General features: G+C 41.2%; 2 protein-coding genes across 2 annotated transcripts; one reads left to right on the top strand and one right to left on the bottom strand.

Annotated features, from left to right (window-relative positions):
• Positions 1–306: 306 nt before the first annotated feature.
• On the bottom strand, positions 307–7,449 carry ptpn1 (protein tyrosine phosphatase non-receptor type 1). The gene is made up of 9 exons (XM_079226243.1): positions 7,255–7,449; positions 6,242–6,332; positions 4,933–5,033; positions 4,047–4,145; positions 3,817–3,954; positions 3,448–3,657; positions 3,091–3,252; positions 2,805–2,965; positions 307–1,913 (listed from the first exon to the last, which is right to left on the bottom strand). The coding sequence occupies exons 1-9, from the start codon at positions 7,309–7,311 to the stop codon at positions 1,625–1,627; spliced, it is 1,308 nt and encodes a 435-aa protein (XP_079082369.1). The 5' UTR covers positions 7,312–7,449; the 3' UTR covers positions 307–1,624.
• Positions 7,450–8,985: 1,536 nt separating this feature from the next.
• Positions 8,986–15,284, top strand: klhl12 (kelch-like family member 12). The gene is made up of 11 exons (XM_079226757.1): positions 8,986–9,189; positions 9,808–9,961; positions 10,512–10,729; positions 11,678–11,827; positions 11,943–12,057; positions 12,161–12,267; positions 12,360–12,555; positions 12,661–12,819; positions 13,150–13,248; positions 13,333–13,519; positions 14,318–15,284. The coding sequence occupies exons 1-11, from the start codon at positions 9,007–9,009 to the stop codon at positions 14,442–14,444; spliced, it is 1,695 nt and encodes a 564-aa protein (XP_079082883.1). The 5' UTR covers positions 8,986–9,006; the 3' UTR covers positions 14,445–15,284.
• Positions 15,285–18,076: the final 2,792 nt, after the last annotated feature.

Here is an 18,076-nt window from a genome sequence, read left to right as displayed (position 1 = left end):
CTGAGATTGAATCCCTTTCTAAAGCAGAACAAAAAGAAATAACTCAGAACATTGAAACCTGATTTGAAAAATATATATATATATATCTAATAAGGGTGTGTCCTTGTTGAGGACGTTTATACATTCTAAAGAAAAGTAAAACTGTCGGACTGACAGTCAACTGAACTTTGTCGAGTCACAAAGGTAAACTGAATGCTAGCAGTTTAGCTAATCTCTTTTTAGGACAAACCTGTCGATTCACAAATGCAGCATGCTTAAAAAAAAAAACTAAAATTGAATCATACAAAACAATATTGCCAGCTCAGGGCCACGCCATGATACAACGGTTCATTGCTACAGTGTATTGTTTTCATCCCTGTGCTGGTGTTTGATTTTTTTTTGGTTTGTTCAAAAGACCCTGGTTCCCCATTCAAACTCAAGAGTTTGACCAAGCAAAAGGGTGACACATTAGTAAGTATTTGTTATTGCTGGCGAAAAGAGTTGGGTGTTAGCTACTTTGTGTCTCAATAAGCTGGCATTCTTGTGTGTAAAGATACAACGGTGTCATTCAGGTTTTCTTACACATTCTCCTGGCGTGAAAAGCCTCCACACAATTTAAACCACTGTGACTGAAAACACTGACTGGCAAAAGCCAGGTGTTATTACCTCATCACCACTGTCGGTTTGGGAATGCCAAGCAAATGGAGAAAGAGACAAGCCACCCTGTGCCTGCACCATTTTGTTTTTTTAGAGCCTACAGGGAGAAAGAAACGCAGCGGGAGGCAACTCAGTCTATATCTTACATACTGAAAAATGTTATATTAATATGTCTCACTGAGTGGATTTAACTCAAGCATCAGTAGAAAGCTTCACTAACTACCACTCGCACACATGTCCATACACAAACACACACATACTCTATGTACTCAATCAGCATGCCTCCTGCAGACCGACACAGGTCACCAGTGAGGACAGATAATTCAATGCCCACCCCCGCATGCATCTCTTATCTAGTGGCACAGGGTTGCTTCCCTCTTACTTTCACATCCTTCACCTTACTGTCGGGTTTAATATTGAACCACAACAAACTAACTAAAAAGGTTTCTGGTCAAAAATCTGGCTCTACGATTTCTGATCATTTGTGTACACAAAAGAAAGAAAAAAAAAAGGTGGAAAATAAATGTGAAATCCTAACGGACACCGTAGTACTGGTTAAAATGGAAGAACGCATACAAGTGTCATTTGGTAAATAAGAGAGGAGACACGAGTAAAATGGGCTGACAGGCCATTCAAACCCCTTTTTTCCTCACAGACACGTATTGCCTGTTGAGTCTGTGTTTAAGTCGGCACACGTATTTGGGATGCGACACCTGAAAAAACTAAGGCCCTGAGCATTCACAATGACATATGGAAAGAACGTTTGGGTGGGTAATGAGGATTGGCGGCCTGTTATTCCCAACAAGCCAACCCCTTCGCACTGCATTTGTAAAATAAACGAGTGAACCTGAATCTGCTGATGTCCAAATAATCCAATCACTCGTAGAGTAAACCCAAAGTCAAAAGCAGGCTCATTGGCCAGCCTAGTTCACTACGCAACATCAGTGGAGAGACAGAGAGCAACAAAAAGGAGGAGGAAGGACAGACATCAGTGGAAACAGGCTCGATAACAGACGTAAGCACTGAGGGCCAATGCCGTGCACAGGCACACGTTGGTTAGTAGAGGGGACCAGGTCCCCGGCTCAGGAGAGCTTTCCTTTAGCGGCTCCACTGCCTTGGGCACCTCCTGCTCTTCCGTCTCCTGCTGCTGGGATTTCGTTGGAGCTTTGGAGTCGTGATCTACGGTTCCAATGTGGCCATGGAGCTGATCAGCGCCATCAGGAGGAGGCTGGCGTGCAGCAATGGTCCTCTTTCGCAGCTCCGGCTCTTGTGAGGACCTGAGTAAAGAGAGGAGAGCCGAGTAAAGCTTTAATGCCCCCAAGCAGTTTGGTTTTATTAAGTGGATGTATAAGAGTTGGGAGATTAAGTTTTTCCTTGACAAACAGTCCTGGAGCCGCTTGCACCAGATCCTCAGAGTTCAAACATAGCTTATTATAACGCGTTTACTAAATTAAAATGGGTTGAAACACACAAACTAGTACAGTAGTTGTTGATTAAACACTCGCCTGCTGACATGAGACGTTCTTAAAGGCAATATGAAAATATAACCGACACATCTGACCTGACGCTTAATAAAATGCTGCTTCATAAGGATGTAGATGGGGATTATTCTCATTTACATTCCACGATATTAACAATACATACATTTCATTTTTACAACTGTTTACATTTTGATTGGACGGCACTACAGATGTTCCCTAGCAACTGCTTTACACGTAACTAAAATCTTTACGAGTTAAGACGGTAATGTTTAAATGGCAGAACTAGTTGAGAGCTCTGTGTGGCACTTCACAAAATATGTGAAGCTTGTGACAGCTTTGTCGTCAAAATAGATGAATAAACACTTTTTTTAACCTGGCTTGTAGTGGCTGAATCTGAACAGAAACAGTTATAGTGTCTCTGCAAACACCTAAAAGCTGTGATGAAATAAAAGTTTGGCACAGCATTCGTACCACCTGGTGCCGTCTGCTTATCAGCTACTAGAAATTCAAAGTCATGCTTGCGACCTCAGATGCTTTCTGGGCTCCATTTAAGCGTGTTTCATTACGCTTGCCACTATGTATGACGGTCTTATAAATAGCTGTTGCAACCTATTCCTGTCCTGTCTTTTAAAGTCGACACTATTGATGATAGACAAAATCTTTCAATAACATTATTTGGATGATTACCCCAGACTGCGGATCTCCATCTGTTGGATGATCTCATCGTTTTCGGGAAAGAAGGCTGGCTCAACTTTCCCGTTGTGAGGATCTCTGGGAGGAGGAAGAGGAGGCGGAGGGGTGAACTCTGGAGGATCATCTTCCTCGTTTGACAGCTCTTTCAAGGACTCCTTGAGGAAAAAACAAAATCCTTATATTTGCAAAAATACTTAAATAAAAACAACATGTACTTGACATAAAACCCAATTGATGTGAAATATATCTTCAAATTGAAAAGAATAGATGGAGGCCTTGCCTGCAGAGATGTATCTCCCTTGATATACTTGGCACCTTCGATGACAGCTAGGTAGGAGAATCGAAGTTGATCTGCTGTCTGAATCAAGCCCATGCGATAGCGTCGCATCTCCAGCAGCACGTCACGGATACGCACTGAAGACGGGTCCTTACGGCTGGCCATCTGCACAATACAGCAAAAACACTGAGTACACAGGAGTCTCGGGTTTTGTGGAGTTGTACAGCACTAGAGTCCAACCGTTTACACTCTACATTAATGGTTGCTTGTAACAATAACCGAGGAATTTAGTGTTGTTCTATTTTTGCAGACAGAAAGATATGACGTCATTATTTCTCAAAAGCAGAGCTCTGTACAGACCAATAACAGGCACGTGTCCACGAGACAAAAGGTCCCAGAGCGTCCGATGCCGGCGCTGCAGTGCACCACCACCGGTCCCTGGTCCGAATTCAGACAGCCCGACTTCTGCACCTTGAACAGGAAGTTGAGGAAGGAGGCAGGAGACTCTGGTACCCCAAAGTCAGGCCAGGTGGTGTAGTGAAAATGTAAAACCTCACGAGTCTCATCAGTCTGTAAAGGATGATAAGACATGCAAGGAACAATTCAAAGGCAGAAGATAGAAGAGACCAGGACGGAGGCACGGAGTATAAAAGGGTCAAACCATGTGTCTACTTTTACACACACACAGAAAAATAACTGTGAAGAGAAGAAAAAAATAATATTAATTACCGAAAGATTGATCAGCTCCAGCTCACGGACTGTGTAGTAAGACTTGATCTCTTCTGAAATGAGGGAGAGCTTGAAATTGGCATCTTCAAAGATAGCATCTCCCTCCTCTCTCATTGGCCAATATTGAGCACATTTGACCTAAAACAAAAACAAAAAAAGAAAGAAATAAAGCAACGAGGTTATGGGGCAAACAATCAAGTGACAATGTGAGGAAAGAAGCCACTGCTTACGGATCCTTTCTCGATGACTCGGTTCAGCATCACTACACCGTGGGTCCTCTGCTCCCACACCATCTCCCAGAAGTCGCCACATGTAGTCGGAAGAGGTCCCTAAAAAAAGAAAGAATGTTGTGTTTGAAGAGTGGATTTGATTCTCAGTAAAACTAAAAACAAACCAGTGCTTCTATTTAAAGATCTCAGCAAACCATTTGGGATTGCTGAGTGCACTATTCTTGAAAATTATATTATTATATATAAATATGAAAGTACTTGTCAGAAATTTAGAATTCTCCTGTAAAGATTATTTTATGATGTACTTACTTTATTATACCTGTTTCTTACTATACTGTCATTTATTATCTTCTTTATACACCAGCCTCTGCTTGCGCGTTCCCACGAGAGGATTTGGTCATTGACAAACGCATTAATAATTATCCTATGTTGTCAACCATTTGTTAAATGGTTTCAATCAGTTGCCAGTTTATTAAGTACAGCTGCAAGACTTCTGACCTTCATGAAGGTTATGATGTTCCGCTTTTGTTGAAACTGGTTAAGAGATGTCTACTTTATGAACATTTTTGAGGATGTAGTTTGTGCTGCTGTTGAATTGTGACGCGCCATACTGACAGGTGTTTCTATTAATTTGTCCACCACACATGGATCAATGAAGGCAGGCTAAATCCCTCCCTTTCTCTCTGACTTCATAATGAAGTCTTCCCTTGGATGCTTCAAAGCACAGGTAGTACTACCACCCACTTCCTTTCACATGACCCAATACTTACATCATGGTTGTTCACAAGTATAATTAAATATCATCCAACATCACGTAATAACAGGTATGATTTCTGAATAAGGGTGGAACATCGCTGTACAGAGGAGTGCCCTGAATCCTGCTTACCTGAGTGAGGATATATTTCCTCTGTGCCTCTTCTACGGTTATTAGGCTGGCATTAATGTAGTCATTCGTTCCAAGCTGCAGACATATTCTGCTGTGGTCAACTTAGGAGAGGATGAAAAGAAGAAACATGAAAATAAGCCTGGATGTTTTCAACATGTCACAACGCTCAGGGGACGACAGATCAGACCGACTAAGCTGCTGGGAACATATGACAAGTCAATCTTTGAACAAAACGCAGGTGTTGGCTGTTTTATTACAGAGGTGGATAACGTCAACTGTTCTCGATATATTCACTGAAAGCGCATTTCAGTTAAAACGATAACAGCATGAACAAGTTTCAGGCTACAGATGTTCACATTTTTACACACTTGATTGCACATTTACAGTATTTGCATTTATTATTCAGCGTGAAGAAGAGGAAACAACATAGTTCAGCTGTTGTATTGTGATGTTATAGAAAAAAACATTTTGGTGAATAATAATTAATTTCAAACACTGGACTGCGCCGAGTAATGAATAGTTAAAAGCAGTGGGTCCGTGGGGCTCGCCGAGCATAAATGAAATATAATAACAATTAAATGTACTTAAATAATGTGCTTCTTATGTTTACAAAGTGCTGGAAAGAATACAATGTATGATTATTTTAAATCATGCTTAAAATGTGAATAAAATCTACTGAGATATGTATCGATGGATGATCCACTCAAACTTGTTTTGTAGCGTTTCAAACTTGTCCGACTGTATTGTTGTTTATAGATTATTGGGACAAATTGGTGTGGTTCATTTCCTACTGTTTCTTTTGTCTCGAGTTTTTATTGCAACTTCACGTTGTACTTATGTGTTATAATATTTGTCGGTTGTGTCTGGAAAATGGGAGCAAATGTTCAGTTGAACCAGCGCGGTACATTTACACTGATGTTGTTAAATGTCATAGACGATTGTAGAAAAGTCAGCCGATACAAATTGGTTTTCAGTAAAGATGATTATCAACCTTAATAAATTCACAGTAAAGAGGTCAAAAGTTATGAACTGTTAGTCACATCCTTTATGATGTCGATACAGTGCCTGACCCTCTGCCTATTACGTAATACTGACATTGCGTTATTTCAAATGACTGAGGTCAAACAGCAGTAAGCCGTTTGTATAACATTCAACTGTGGAAGACTTGGCTGCTGTAACTTCAAACAATAAGTCACCACTGGCTGATGTTTGGACATGAAATAGCAGATTACATAGCCGTCATCAATATAAAGGAATATTTTAAAACTGCTCTGGTCGGTGCAATCAGTCCGATAGAAGAGCTACTTACATGGGCTAACATCTCTGTAACGATTCCGATTCTTGTTTTCAGGCAATTTGGCAACTTTGCACGGGAGTTCACATGACTGCTGGCGAATCTCCTGTGGCAAAATAGAAATAGAACAACGTAAAATGACATTGGCATCAAAAGTCTGATGTAACACGGTGCAGGCTGGGTCTCCTTGGCTGTTGGATGCTTTAAAGCTGAATACTGTAAAAGGATCTTGAGGGGGGTTGTTGCTTCCTTTGTCGAAAACAATTCTATGAATTCTAAAAACAAAACAACAACAAAAAACGTTCAACTCCCTAAAAGGGTCATACTCATGTGTGTGGGTGTACAGGGTGATGTGTTGAACATTTTAGTGCACCCACACGACTGAATCAACAAATATAATAATAACACCTCCACACAGAGTTGTAATGATTGGATATTGTGTGCAAAAAAACTGTGGAAAAACCATATAAGAAAGAATCAATAAGGCAGTTATGGAATGTACTTAAGTACTTCAGTACATTGAGTATTCAACAGGAATTTAAATTAGCTTCACCTTTACCGGCTGCAACAGTGGTGATGCTTACACATTAATGCATCAATAATCATAATCCGGTTATATGTTATTCTACATGATGAAGTATCTTATCATGACAATACTTTCGTAATTTTACTTGTGTAAGATTTTGAATGCAGGACTTGTACTTGCAACACAATATTGTATAACTATGGAAGTAAAATATTGGAATACTTTTTTCCAACACGGACTCGATGTACAATGTGTATTTAATGTACAATCATATAACAGTTTGGTGATGGGGGCGGGGGGGTGTTACCCAGCAGACACATCAATCATCGGATTGATCCGAGCAGGCGGAACACGGACTAACCTAAAGGTTTAAAACAAACATTAAACGGGAGATACGCCCGCTGCAAACTTGTGTGCACTGGCTATGATTTGGCCTAAAAGCGGCCGCTTCTCCAGCAGACCATTTCCACCACCTTGATCTCGCCGGGGAGGTCCTACCTACCTGGTAGATGGCGTTCCAACTCCCGTTTTCATCGATTTCCCGAAACTCGGCTTCCATTGCTGACAGTCCAGCTGCCACTCCTTCTCCTTCTTCTTCTTCTTCTTCTTCTGCACCTATCAACGGACAACCGCAGCTCCCCGCCGGTCGAAAAAACTGCACCCTAACACAGTCCCGCAATAGCCGCCGATTGTTCCGTCAATGTCCTGTAATTCTCAGTACGACGGCGTAGATTACCGAGCTACCTCTGTCGGCCTGGTGTTAGCGGAAACACGCCGCTGGCTCCTCCTCCACGGTGGAGCCGCCGGCCAAGAGCAGTGTGTGCGTGTGTGTGTGCGTGTGTGTGCGTGCGTGCGCGTGCCTGTTTGTGTTTAAAATGTCATAACCCGCACCGGGTTTTCCGGGTGTGTATCTGGATGTGAATGTCCTCATGAACCCAGAATTATGCAACTTTATTTGTAGGAAATAGTCACTTTACCAAGTCCCACGGGAGCTTTACGGGCAGACCAGCGCGGTGACGAGCGGAAGACATCTTGCGTGGGGGAATGTTACGTGACGCGTCCGGCTTCGGGAGCGCGCGCGCACACTCACGTAATGGTCTGTTTACGTCCAATCTGTGGAGTCTCTGCTGCTGTGACCTGCTGCAGTTTAGTCAAACGAAATGTTCTAGCTGGTTAAAACTCGTGCCAGGAATGATGTGATATTATTTTGGGGCATTCTAGACATAAATGTCTTCGAGCAGGCGGCGCGTAGCGTGACCTATCAAAGGTCATCATGGATTAGCTGTAGTTCAGTGGCTTTTCTCCAGACAGTGTGACTGACAGCAACTGGGACAAGGGACTTTGTTGCTACTAACGTTAGCTAGCAACGCAACTTAGCTAGACGTTTTGAATCAGCTTTACTGCTGCGACAGGTATTATACACATTCTTGACAAGTTATTCTGTGTGTGTCGCTTCATATGTCGTCTCCGGCTCACTTTATATGCCTGTGTTTTCCTAGTTGTTGTCTAGCGTTGGCGTTAGCCCTCAGCTGTCGCTGGCTGCTGCTTGCTAATGTGTAGCTATAGTTACTGCCTCCCAGTGGTGGAAAAAGTATTCAAATCTTTTAACGGTAAGTTGCATTAGCAATACCACAATGCCAAATTACTCAAGTCAAAGTTAAAGTCCTGCATTCAAAAATGTAAGTAAAGTAACAGTCCATTTTTAGCATAAAAACATGTTTTTATGTACATCTAAATTGAAAGACCTGTTAATGAAATTGGTTTTTTTTTATTAGTTTTCCATTTGATATGCAAGAAAAATCTAATTCTGCTGAATACAGCTATCAGACAAATTTAATAGATTGCGTTAAAGTATAATGTTATCCTTTAAAATTAATTGGAAATCTCACAAATTGGAAATACTCAAATTAAGCACAAATACTTCAAAACAGTACTGAAGTTCAGTACTTGAATATACTTTGCATCTTTGTTTCTTGGGCTTTCTAACTTGTCACACATAACAAATATCCATTGTTTCTGTCCGCATGCAACACAAGATTGAATCTCTCACCCAATAGACACCCATTTAATGCACACGTATACATACACACACCGAAGGATGACAGATACCGTAAGTGCTGCATGTTCAAACTATAAAGTGAAGGGTGACTATGATACAAAACAAAGTGTTGTGGCCATCATTCTCAACAAAGCTTCTCTATCTATTTTAGATTCCTGGAGTAGTTTGAGATCCTTGAGATATACTCAAGGCAGCATGGCTCCCAAAGACATCATGACCAACTCCCATGCCAAAACCATCCTCAATGCCATGAACTCCCTTCGAAAGAGCAACACACTCTGTGATATCACTCTGAGGGTGGAGAACACAGATTTTCCCGCTCACCGGATTGTCTTGGCCGCCTGCAGTGACTACTTCTGTGCCATGTTCACCAGTGAGGTAATACTAAAACAGTTTGAGTGCTGAGAAATATGTTGAATTGTTACTATTATTTACCTTGTTACATAAGAATTGATCAAATTAAGAGTACAACAATATCTGTCAGAAAAGGAGAAACTGTCTGAAAATGATCTGTTTATTATTCACACCGTTTTGGGCTTCTCTGAGAGTCTAAGTCAAGTAAATAAATAAAAATTATAGTCCATTATCACAAATCACAAAATTTGCTTCAAGACCTGTACAATCAGTCCAACATACAAATCCTTTGTCCCTAGACCATTGATTCAGAAAAGGCAGAACTTTCCCCACAAATAACTTTATCAAGGAAAAAATGGAACAACCCCCAGAAAGAGCAACTGAGGAGAGATCATTCACACAGGACAGACAAACATGCAACAGATGTCTTGGACACATAATAGAGCAACAAGTAAAATGACAGTATAGACAATCAGGATGACAAGAAATATAGATAGTAAACGCATATGAAGAATAAGGCAGTGTTTTCGCTTTACTTAAACTACACAATTAACGAGAGAATTCTAGATAATACCCAATGCAGATGACTAATCCCTAAATGAGATGTTTATTGTCATCGTACCTGTCTTTGTGGCTCTGCAGCTTGCAGAGAAGGGGAAATCGTTTGTGGACATTCAGGGTCTTACTGCAATGACTATGGAGATCTTGTTGGACTTCGTGTACACAGAGACGGTGCTAGTCACAGTGGAGAACGTACAAGAACTGCTGCCTGCAGCGTGCTTACTGCAGCTCAAAGGTAGGTTGAGAAGTTCCGGCCGTACCTTTATTTGAGAAGTGGGTGCTTAAGCCAGCTGATATTGTTATGAGTATAGGCAGAGGGTATCTGCAGATCGACAAGCATATATTCTTTAAACTAAAAGCGTGGTTGTTGCAATAGTATAATGGGTTTGGCGGAGGTTGTTTAATCCTTTTTAGTGGAGTTTCAGTCTACACCCTCAGAGTTTCAGTCTACACCCAGATACTTAATTGTCAAATATACCCTTTTAGCAAAAACTTTAATGAATGAATCATTGAAAATTGGTGGATTTTTCTATCTATTTTATAAGTATTAAAAAGGATATGTAATAAATTATTCTCGCCACTTTGGGGGGTATTATCATAAATCAGGTAATACATTGCAATGTGTTATTTTAAAAGTCTGAAATGTAATGAAATGGCTTCGGCATTTCCAAATGAAGAGTTGTTGAATGACATTAGAGTCTTGTCGATCAAGATTTGGCTGAATTTGAATGATGAATGTGTGTGTGCGCGCATACATATACAAATGTGTCTTTGTTTTTCCTCAGGGGTGAAAAGAGCATGTTGTGACTTTTTGGAGAGCCAGCTTGATCCCACCAACTGCCTGGGGATTCGTGACTTTGCCGAAACTCACAATTGCCTCGACCTGATGCAGGCAGCCGAGCTCTTTTCCCAGAAGCATTTCTCTGAGGTGGTTCAGCATGAGGAGTTCATGCTGCTCAGCCAGACAGAAGTTGAAAAGCTCATAAAATGTGATGAAATCCAGGTATGAAAACCGGATGTTGTGAAGTTTTAAACCTTATCTATCATCAATGAGTACGATAGATAACTATATGTTATTTGAAATGCCTGACTCCATAATGACAAATGCAGGTAACTGTAAAGCTTAGAAATCAGAATCAGAAACCGTTTATTTGCCAGGAATGTTTACACAAACAAGGATTTTTTCTAGGCAGAAGGTGCATTCATTAGACATGAGACGTTAGACGAGACAAACAACAATCAACAATAAACGACAACAACAGTACAATGGGTATTAACTTAAGTATAAGATAAAGTGCTCAGACAAACAGATAACGTTATTGTAAGTGTATGTTAAAGTGACATGTGTGTTTAAGTTATGGCTTAGAACATGCCTGAAATGCAACATGACTAAATTTGTTTAGTGTCAACTGACTTTCACAGCTTTGTATCGTCTTTCAAACACTGAGAAAAGAGAAAAGCAAGCACCAACCTGCTGTAATCTCAGTCCCCCCTCGTTAATTCCATTCACTTTAGCGGATTGAGCTGACAAAGAAATTGCAGTGAAGAAAACCTGATTTAAGTTTTAAGCCCTTGCTTTGTGAAGACATAGTTATTATCATACAAATGATTTATAGATCATCACATGTCTCTAATAGACATTTTCATTGTTTTTAGATTAAAACTAGACCAAACGTGTAAATCGCATAATTTGCCCTCAGTAAAACTTTGTGTCGTCTTTCTCGTGTGAGGAATTCATGGCTTGTTTCACCTTCTTCAGCACACGGCATCGTGGCACGTTGTGTCTTTGTAATTAAACAAATGAATTGCAATTGCTGACCAATTAAGGATTAGAGTGGTTGCATCACAAATGAATATTGTGCAACATCTTTAACAGTTGTCAGCTAGGTGTGGATTTACGGGTTTAAACGTAGCTGTAGCTCCTCTGACTGTATGTGCTGTCTGTTTGTAGGTGGACTCAGAGGAGCCCGTCTTTGAAGCCGTGTTAAACTGGGTCAAACACAACCGAAAAGAGCGAGAGCTCTGCCTGTCAGGCTTGCTGGAGTTTGTTCGAATGCCGCTCCTGACCCCCCGCTACATTACAGATGTCATTGATGCCGAGGTGAGCCAGGCGACACACATCAGGTTGTTGTGTAATCACACGCCAAGCTTGGATTATGTGTTGACGTATTTATCACAGTTGCCACCATAATTATGCAAGTTTTGACATGTTGTAGCCCCTCATTCGGTGTAGCCTGCCATGTCGAGACCTTGTTGACGAAGCCAAGAAATTCCACTTAAGACCGGAGCTGAGGAGTGAGATGCAGGGCCCACGCACACAAGCTAGATTAGGTGGGAATTCTTTTTTTCGTAGGAATTTGGCTATAAGCTTGTTTCCGATATAACTGCTCTGTAATCGACACTGATAGTAAAAGTGATTTATGGGTTCTTTCAGGTGCCAAAGAAGTCCTGTTGGTTATCGGCGGGTTTGGCAGCCAGCAATCGCCAATAGACATAGTTGAGAAATATGATCCGAAAACACAGGAATGGAGCTCCCTTCCTGTAAGTATTGAATATTACAAAGAGAGCATTGTGATGTGTTTTCTTTTCATCCCAGCGGGTTTGGCTAATACAGACAGGCATGTCTTCAATAGAACATTGCACGGAAAAGGCGGTATGTCGCCACGGTGTCTCTCCACGACCGAGTGTATGTGATCGGAGGCTACGATGGTCGGTCGAGGCTCAGCTCCGTGGAGTGCCTGGACTACACGGCGGACGAGGACGGGGTTTGGTACACCGTCGCCACCATGAACGTGCGGCGTGGCCTCGCCGGAGCCACGACACTCGGAGGTGAGTGTGTTTCTGTATGACTCGCGCCTGCAACGGTTTCCTGTTCAAAATCTCTCTCAGAATGGTGCATAATATGTTGTTTGTACCTCGTTCGACTCTTCACAGACATGATCTATGTTGCCGGTGGCTTCGATGGCAGCCGGCGTCACACCAGCATGGAGCGATACGACCCAAACATTGACCAGTGGAGCATGCTGGGAGATATGCAGACAGCTAGAGAAGGAGCTGGTCTAGTGGTGGCCAGTGGACTTATATACTGTCTAGGTATGGACAGATCATCCTTTATAACTTTTTCAACTTTTTTATGATTATTATTGTTATCAATCAATTAATTTTCTAAACTAACCTATCATTTGTTTTGTCTGTAATATGCTCAATTTCCTTAGGTGTAGGATTAATTCACTTTGCGTATTTTCTCTTACCAATACTCCAAAACCCAAATATATTTAATTAACTATCGCATAACACAAAGAAAGGCAGAAAATACTAACAAATGAGAAGTTGGTAGGTGGGAATGTTTGGCCTTTTTGCTTAACAAATTGAGTCAATCTGTCAATAGACGTGTCAATTACGCTTCCTTGTATTTCCTCATAGGTGGATATGATGGACTAAATATCCTGAATTCAGTGGAGCGGTATGACCCCCACACGGGCCACTGGACAAGCGTTACGCCTATGGCCACCAAGCGGTCAGGTAGGTAAGAAAACAGAATGCAGCCAAATATCCTATCTCGCTGTGTGTGTTACTTTTTATCTGAGACCTTCCTACTGCTTTCAGGCGCTGGTGTGGCTTTACTCAACGACCACATCTACGTCGTGGGAGGATTTGATGGTGTTTCACACCTCGACTCTGTTGAGGTGTACAACATCAGAACAGACTATTGGACCACTGTAGCCAGTATGACGACGCCTCGATGTTACGTAGGCGCAACCGTCCTCAGAGGACGTCTCTACGCCATCGCCGGGTAAGAAAGAATGCCCCTCTTTCTGTTTAAAGGATCACGTTTAATGTTTTCAAGTTATTCTCGGCATATGAGATATGATATATATCTCAGGAATGTTGAGAGACTTCTTGGTAATCATTCCTTCTCTCCACACTGGCCCTGAATGATACCCTCGGAGCAACATGACTGCACTGTAGAAAATCGGGAATGAAATCCACGTGCCAAAATATATCCTGAGTTTAACCAAAGCTAATGTGAAGCCAAATCAAGTGCAGCTTTATTGCCGGTATTTTGCCACGGCATTTCAACTGGCAGGATGATCTTCACACCACCGGCAGAGCAACACGGTCCAGGGGGAACACAACAAGGGAATTTTGTGCTCGACAAAACAATGGAACAAAACAATTTGAAAGCTCCTCACTTGATTTGTCTTAACTCGCATCAGCTTCAGATACACTTTTGAATATATTTCTGGACTTTGGGATTTTGTCCCATACAACTTGCATTGAAAGCTCTTTAGAAACAGATCTCTTAATGGCCAGTATTATCGACAGGAGAAATGATTACAGCGAGCACTTCATTATTATTTCAAGACAGATTTAATACAACTGTGACCCTCTCCCTTAAGATGTTTAAAACTGAAATTAATTGCAAATGTATTCCAACACTTTTATCTTATTCTCTTATTACCCGATAACTCATCACGTTTATCTGGATACCTACAATTGAAGCACATTATTCACGACTGAGCGGCGCTGATTATCGTGGGTTAAAAACTCTCAGTTCATCTCTGTCTGTCTCACGTCTCTCTGTCTCCAGATACGATGGGAACTCTCTCCTCAGCAGCATTGAATGTTACGACCCGGTCATCGACTCCTGGGAGGTCGTCACGTCGATGGCGACGCAGCGATGCGACGCAGGTGTCTGCGTTCTACGAGAAAAATGATCTCTGCCAAGAACCACAAGAGGAAAAGCAGACGGGAGGACATGCAGCTAGACTTTGCTAAAATACCACTAAAACAGAGCCAAACAAAGGGAGATGTTTGTTCGCCAGTATGCAAACGGTTACTCTCAAAAAAAAAGAATCGGTGCAGCCGTTTTGGCCGCCTTATCTAATGGACGGTCAAACCCTTCGGCAGTCGGACTGTGCAACAGAGGTCGGGGGTAGAGTTCACCTTCCGACGAGCCCATCACCACCTGCATGACTCTTCGGTGATACTTGTTGCTGTCGTTACCTGTGAGATTATTTTTTCAGTTTGTCTTCAAAGTGCAATATATTTCTACTCATCATAAAACAGAAAAAGATGGAGTTGATTTTGACTCTGGTTGCTGCTATATGCCTTATGACTTTGGCCTACATCAAACAGTGGACATCCGTGTTGCCTCCCATTTGACTTTGATGACAGTGACAGTGCATTGGCTTCTTATCGAGTGTACTCATTTGGCATTTGCGAGGTCATTAATGGGTCAGTAATTCAACCCTTTTTTGTAATTCCTTCTGTAAACAGTGCTTTTAGATTCAAATTGCTTTCATACAGAAGGTTTAATACTTATTGTTGCTCTCAAAATATATATATTTGGAGATCACTATTGTTTTAGAAAATGACTGAATTGTACCAGTTGACTTTGACTATTTTGTCCCTAAAAAATCACAACGTTATAAGTATGAGGTGCATGTGATTTTTATTGAAATGTTTTCTTCCTCCACTTATAAATCTGGAAATGTACACGTAGGACACAAAGTCCTCACATCATTGTTGCCTGGGAAGTGAATAAACACACTGAGAACTGACGTGTTTCATCCTCTCGGTCTGTAAACACCCGATAAGTGATGCAGAGAGACAAAACGCTGTATGTTCGCTTCACACGTCGTCAGCTGAGTCGGTGGCATCATCATCACCACGAGACGAGCCGCTCGAAGCAGCAGATTCAACAAACTAAACAAGGTAGACATTTCAATTTTAAGAAACCGTGAAACTGCCACCTAATTACTAATTGGTCTTCTTACAATGGCTGTTTGACACCATGTGGTTGATATTTGTGGCTCAACTATTGATATGAAATGTGGTAGAAACATTAATATTCCCTTCAGAATAAACTCAAATAACTGTTGTGATCCTCTGACGTTTCATCCAGCACATCAGGTCACATTTATTTTTATTTTTATACATCCTAAAGACTTTGGTTATCCTCTAGCGCCATCATCAGGTCAAAATGTAAATGTATTGAATATGTCAATGTCTAAATACCTGCAAAAGTAATGGCATTCCCATCAACCTCAGCTGTACTTTGTGTAATAGCATACTAACAGCTAAGATGCTTTACGTCATCACTTCTCAACCACTGGTTGGCATCAAAGTGCCACCTAGTGGGCAACAGAGGTACTGCCAAGTGGTTAGATTAAATTCAAAAATACAATTAACAAAGCCAGTTATCTAAATGTGCTTAAAAATTAACGTAAATATAAAAATAGTACAAATTGTGTTTTGCTAACGTTCCCTGGATTAAAGTGACGCAAGAAGTGCCATCCAAAGCTCCAAAGTGTATGGTGAAGAAATATGACCCTGAAATTTGGATTCGTAATGGCAGGCAATGATGTTTTATGTTAAAATCTTAACTTCCACTTGTTTCTTTATGTCCAGAGAGAGTGCATCTCAGTCCATGTGGGCCAGGCAGCAGTCCAGACAGGAAACGCCTGCTGGGAGCTCTTTTACCTCGAGCATGCCGTCGGCCCTGATGGCGACTTCCTGGACAATCCTGCAGCCTCGTCACGGCCAGTACACAGCGTGCTGCGTGCTGCACCGAGGTGATGTCGTCCCTTAGGATGTAAACACTGCCATTGCAGATATAAAAACCAAACGTTCCATTCAATTTGTTGATTGGTGCCCAAATGGGTTCAAGGTGAGTAACCTCATAAAAAGTAAGAAGTGCCGCTTGACATTTTTAATCTTTTTGATCATTCTCTTTGTCCCAACAGGTTGGCATCAACTACCAGCCGCCCACTGTAGTTCCTGGTGGAGACCTGGCCAAGGTCCAGAGGGCTGTGTGCATGCTGAGCAACACCACTGCTATTGCAGAGGCCTGGGCTCGGCTTGACCACAAGTATGATCTGATGTACGCTAAGAGTGCCTTTGTTCACTGGTATGTGGGTGAGGGTATGGAGGAGGGAGAGAAGAAGCCAGTGAAGACATGGCCTATCTTGAAACGGACTACGAGGAGTTGGGTGACGAAGGCTAAGAATACTGAACCTTGTGAGGCTGTGACAAATATTGTATCCTGTACTGAGGCGATAACAATTTTGTATCTGTTCTGTGTATCTTCTAAACTAAAGTTAACCCAATAATCTTTCTCACTGCCAGGTTTTTTTAATACAGCTTTAGATTAAGAAGACAAACCGCTAAAGTTGTATTGGAATTGTGCTTTGAAATAAAGGTGTCGTGAAACTTGTTCGGGATGCAAGGTGTTATATCACAATCAGAATCAGAATCAGAAACCGTTTATTTGCCAGGAATGTTTACGAGGAATTTTTCTAGGCGGAAGGTACATACATTAGACATGAGACGTTATAGATGTCAGAGACGGCACTCGGTCACCACCACGTCCCCATTGCAAAGCCATTCGGGGAACACAAGTCTGAAAGTATATATTCAGTGGAAGAAATACAAAAGAAATACTTAATCTAAGAAATACAGTTTAGCTTAGTTTAGTTTAGTGAGAAGGACTGCAGGTTACGCATATCTACAAAATGTTGAGGATAACAGGTCTTGATTTAAAGACAGCATTGATGGAGGACCAAAGTAACAAAGTACTATTGTATACATTTGATGTACTTGTGCTTTACTTGAGTAAATCCATTTTATGCTACTTTATGCTTCTACTCCACTACATTTCAGAGGAACATATTATAATGTTTACTTCCCTACATTTATAATGGTTGCTACTTTCAGATTATAATTTTACATTATAATTATATGATCATGTATTAAATATGATGCCCAACAGTATGTAACTAAATTACAACATTCATGCCTTACATATTAATTCATAAATAATAAAACAATAACACTGGCAGAGGCAGTTCTGCATGTTGAGTACTTTGACTTTGTACATTCTGTTGCTAAAACATATAAGTCAAATGAGAAAGAAGGAATTTTACTTGTAATTAAGTATTTTTGCTGTGGGATATTGCTATGTTTACTTTGCTTACTACTAAGTAAGTAATTTCATATATTATATACATTACATATACAAATGTACTAACATTATGAGCGCGTCCAAGTCTCACGTACGTAGTTTTATGACCCCGAACTATATAAAAAATGTATGTTTGACGACGTTTTTTTTGCATGACATCAGCTGGCAGAGTGCCTGAGGTTGTGCAGCAGCAGATGTTATAGAACCAAGAGAGGCATCCAATCAAACTGCACAGACTGCCTATTTAAACAACGAGTCCCGTCAGCCGTGAAGGTGTCACCTGAACATATTCATCCGCGTGCAAAGTGTAAACAGTAGACATTCTACAAGGAAGAGACTTGTTTCACAGATTATAATGTACTATTCTTTAACAGTACGGTGCGA

The sequence above is a fragment of the Taurulus bubalis genome (genome assembly GCF_910589615.1).
Source record: "Taurulus bubalis genome assembly, chromosome: 11".
Lineage (NCBI taxonomy): Eukaryota > Metazoa > Chordata > Actinopteri > Perciformes > Cottidae > Taurulus > Taurulus bubalis.
Note: the sequence above shows the minus strand (reverse complement) of the source record. Positions and strands in the feature narration are given on the sequence as shown.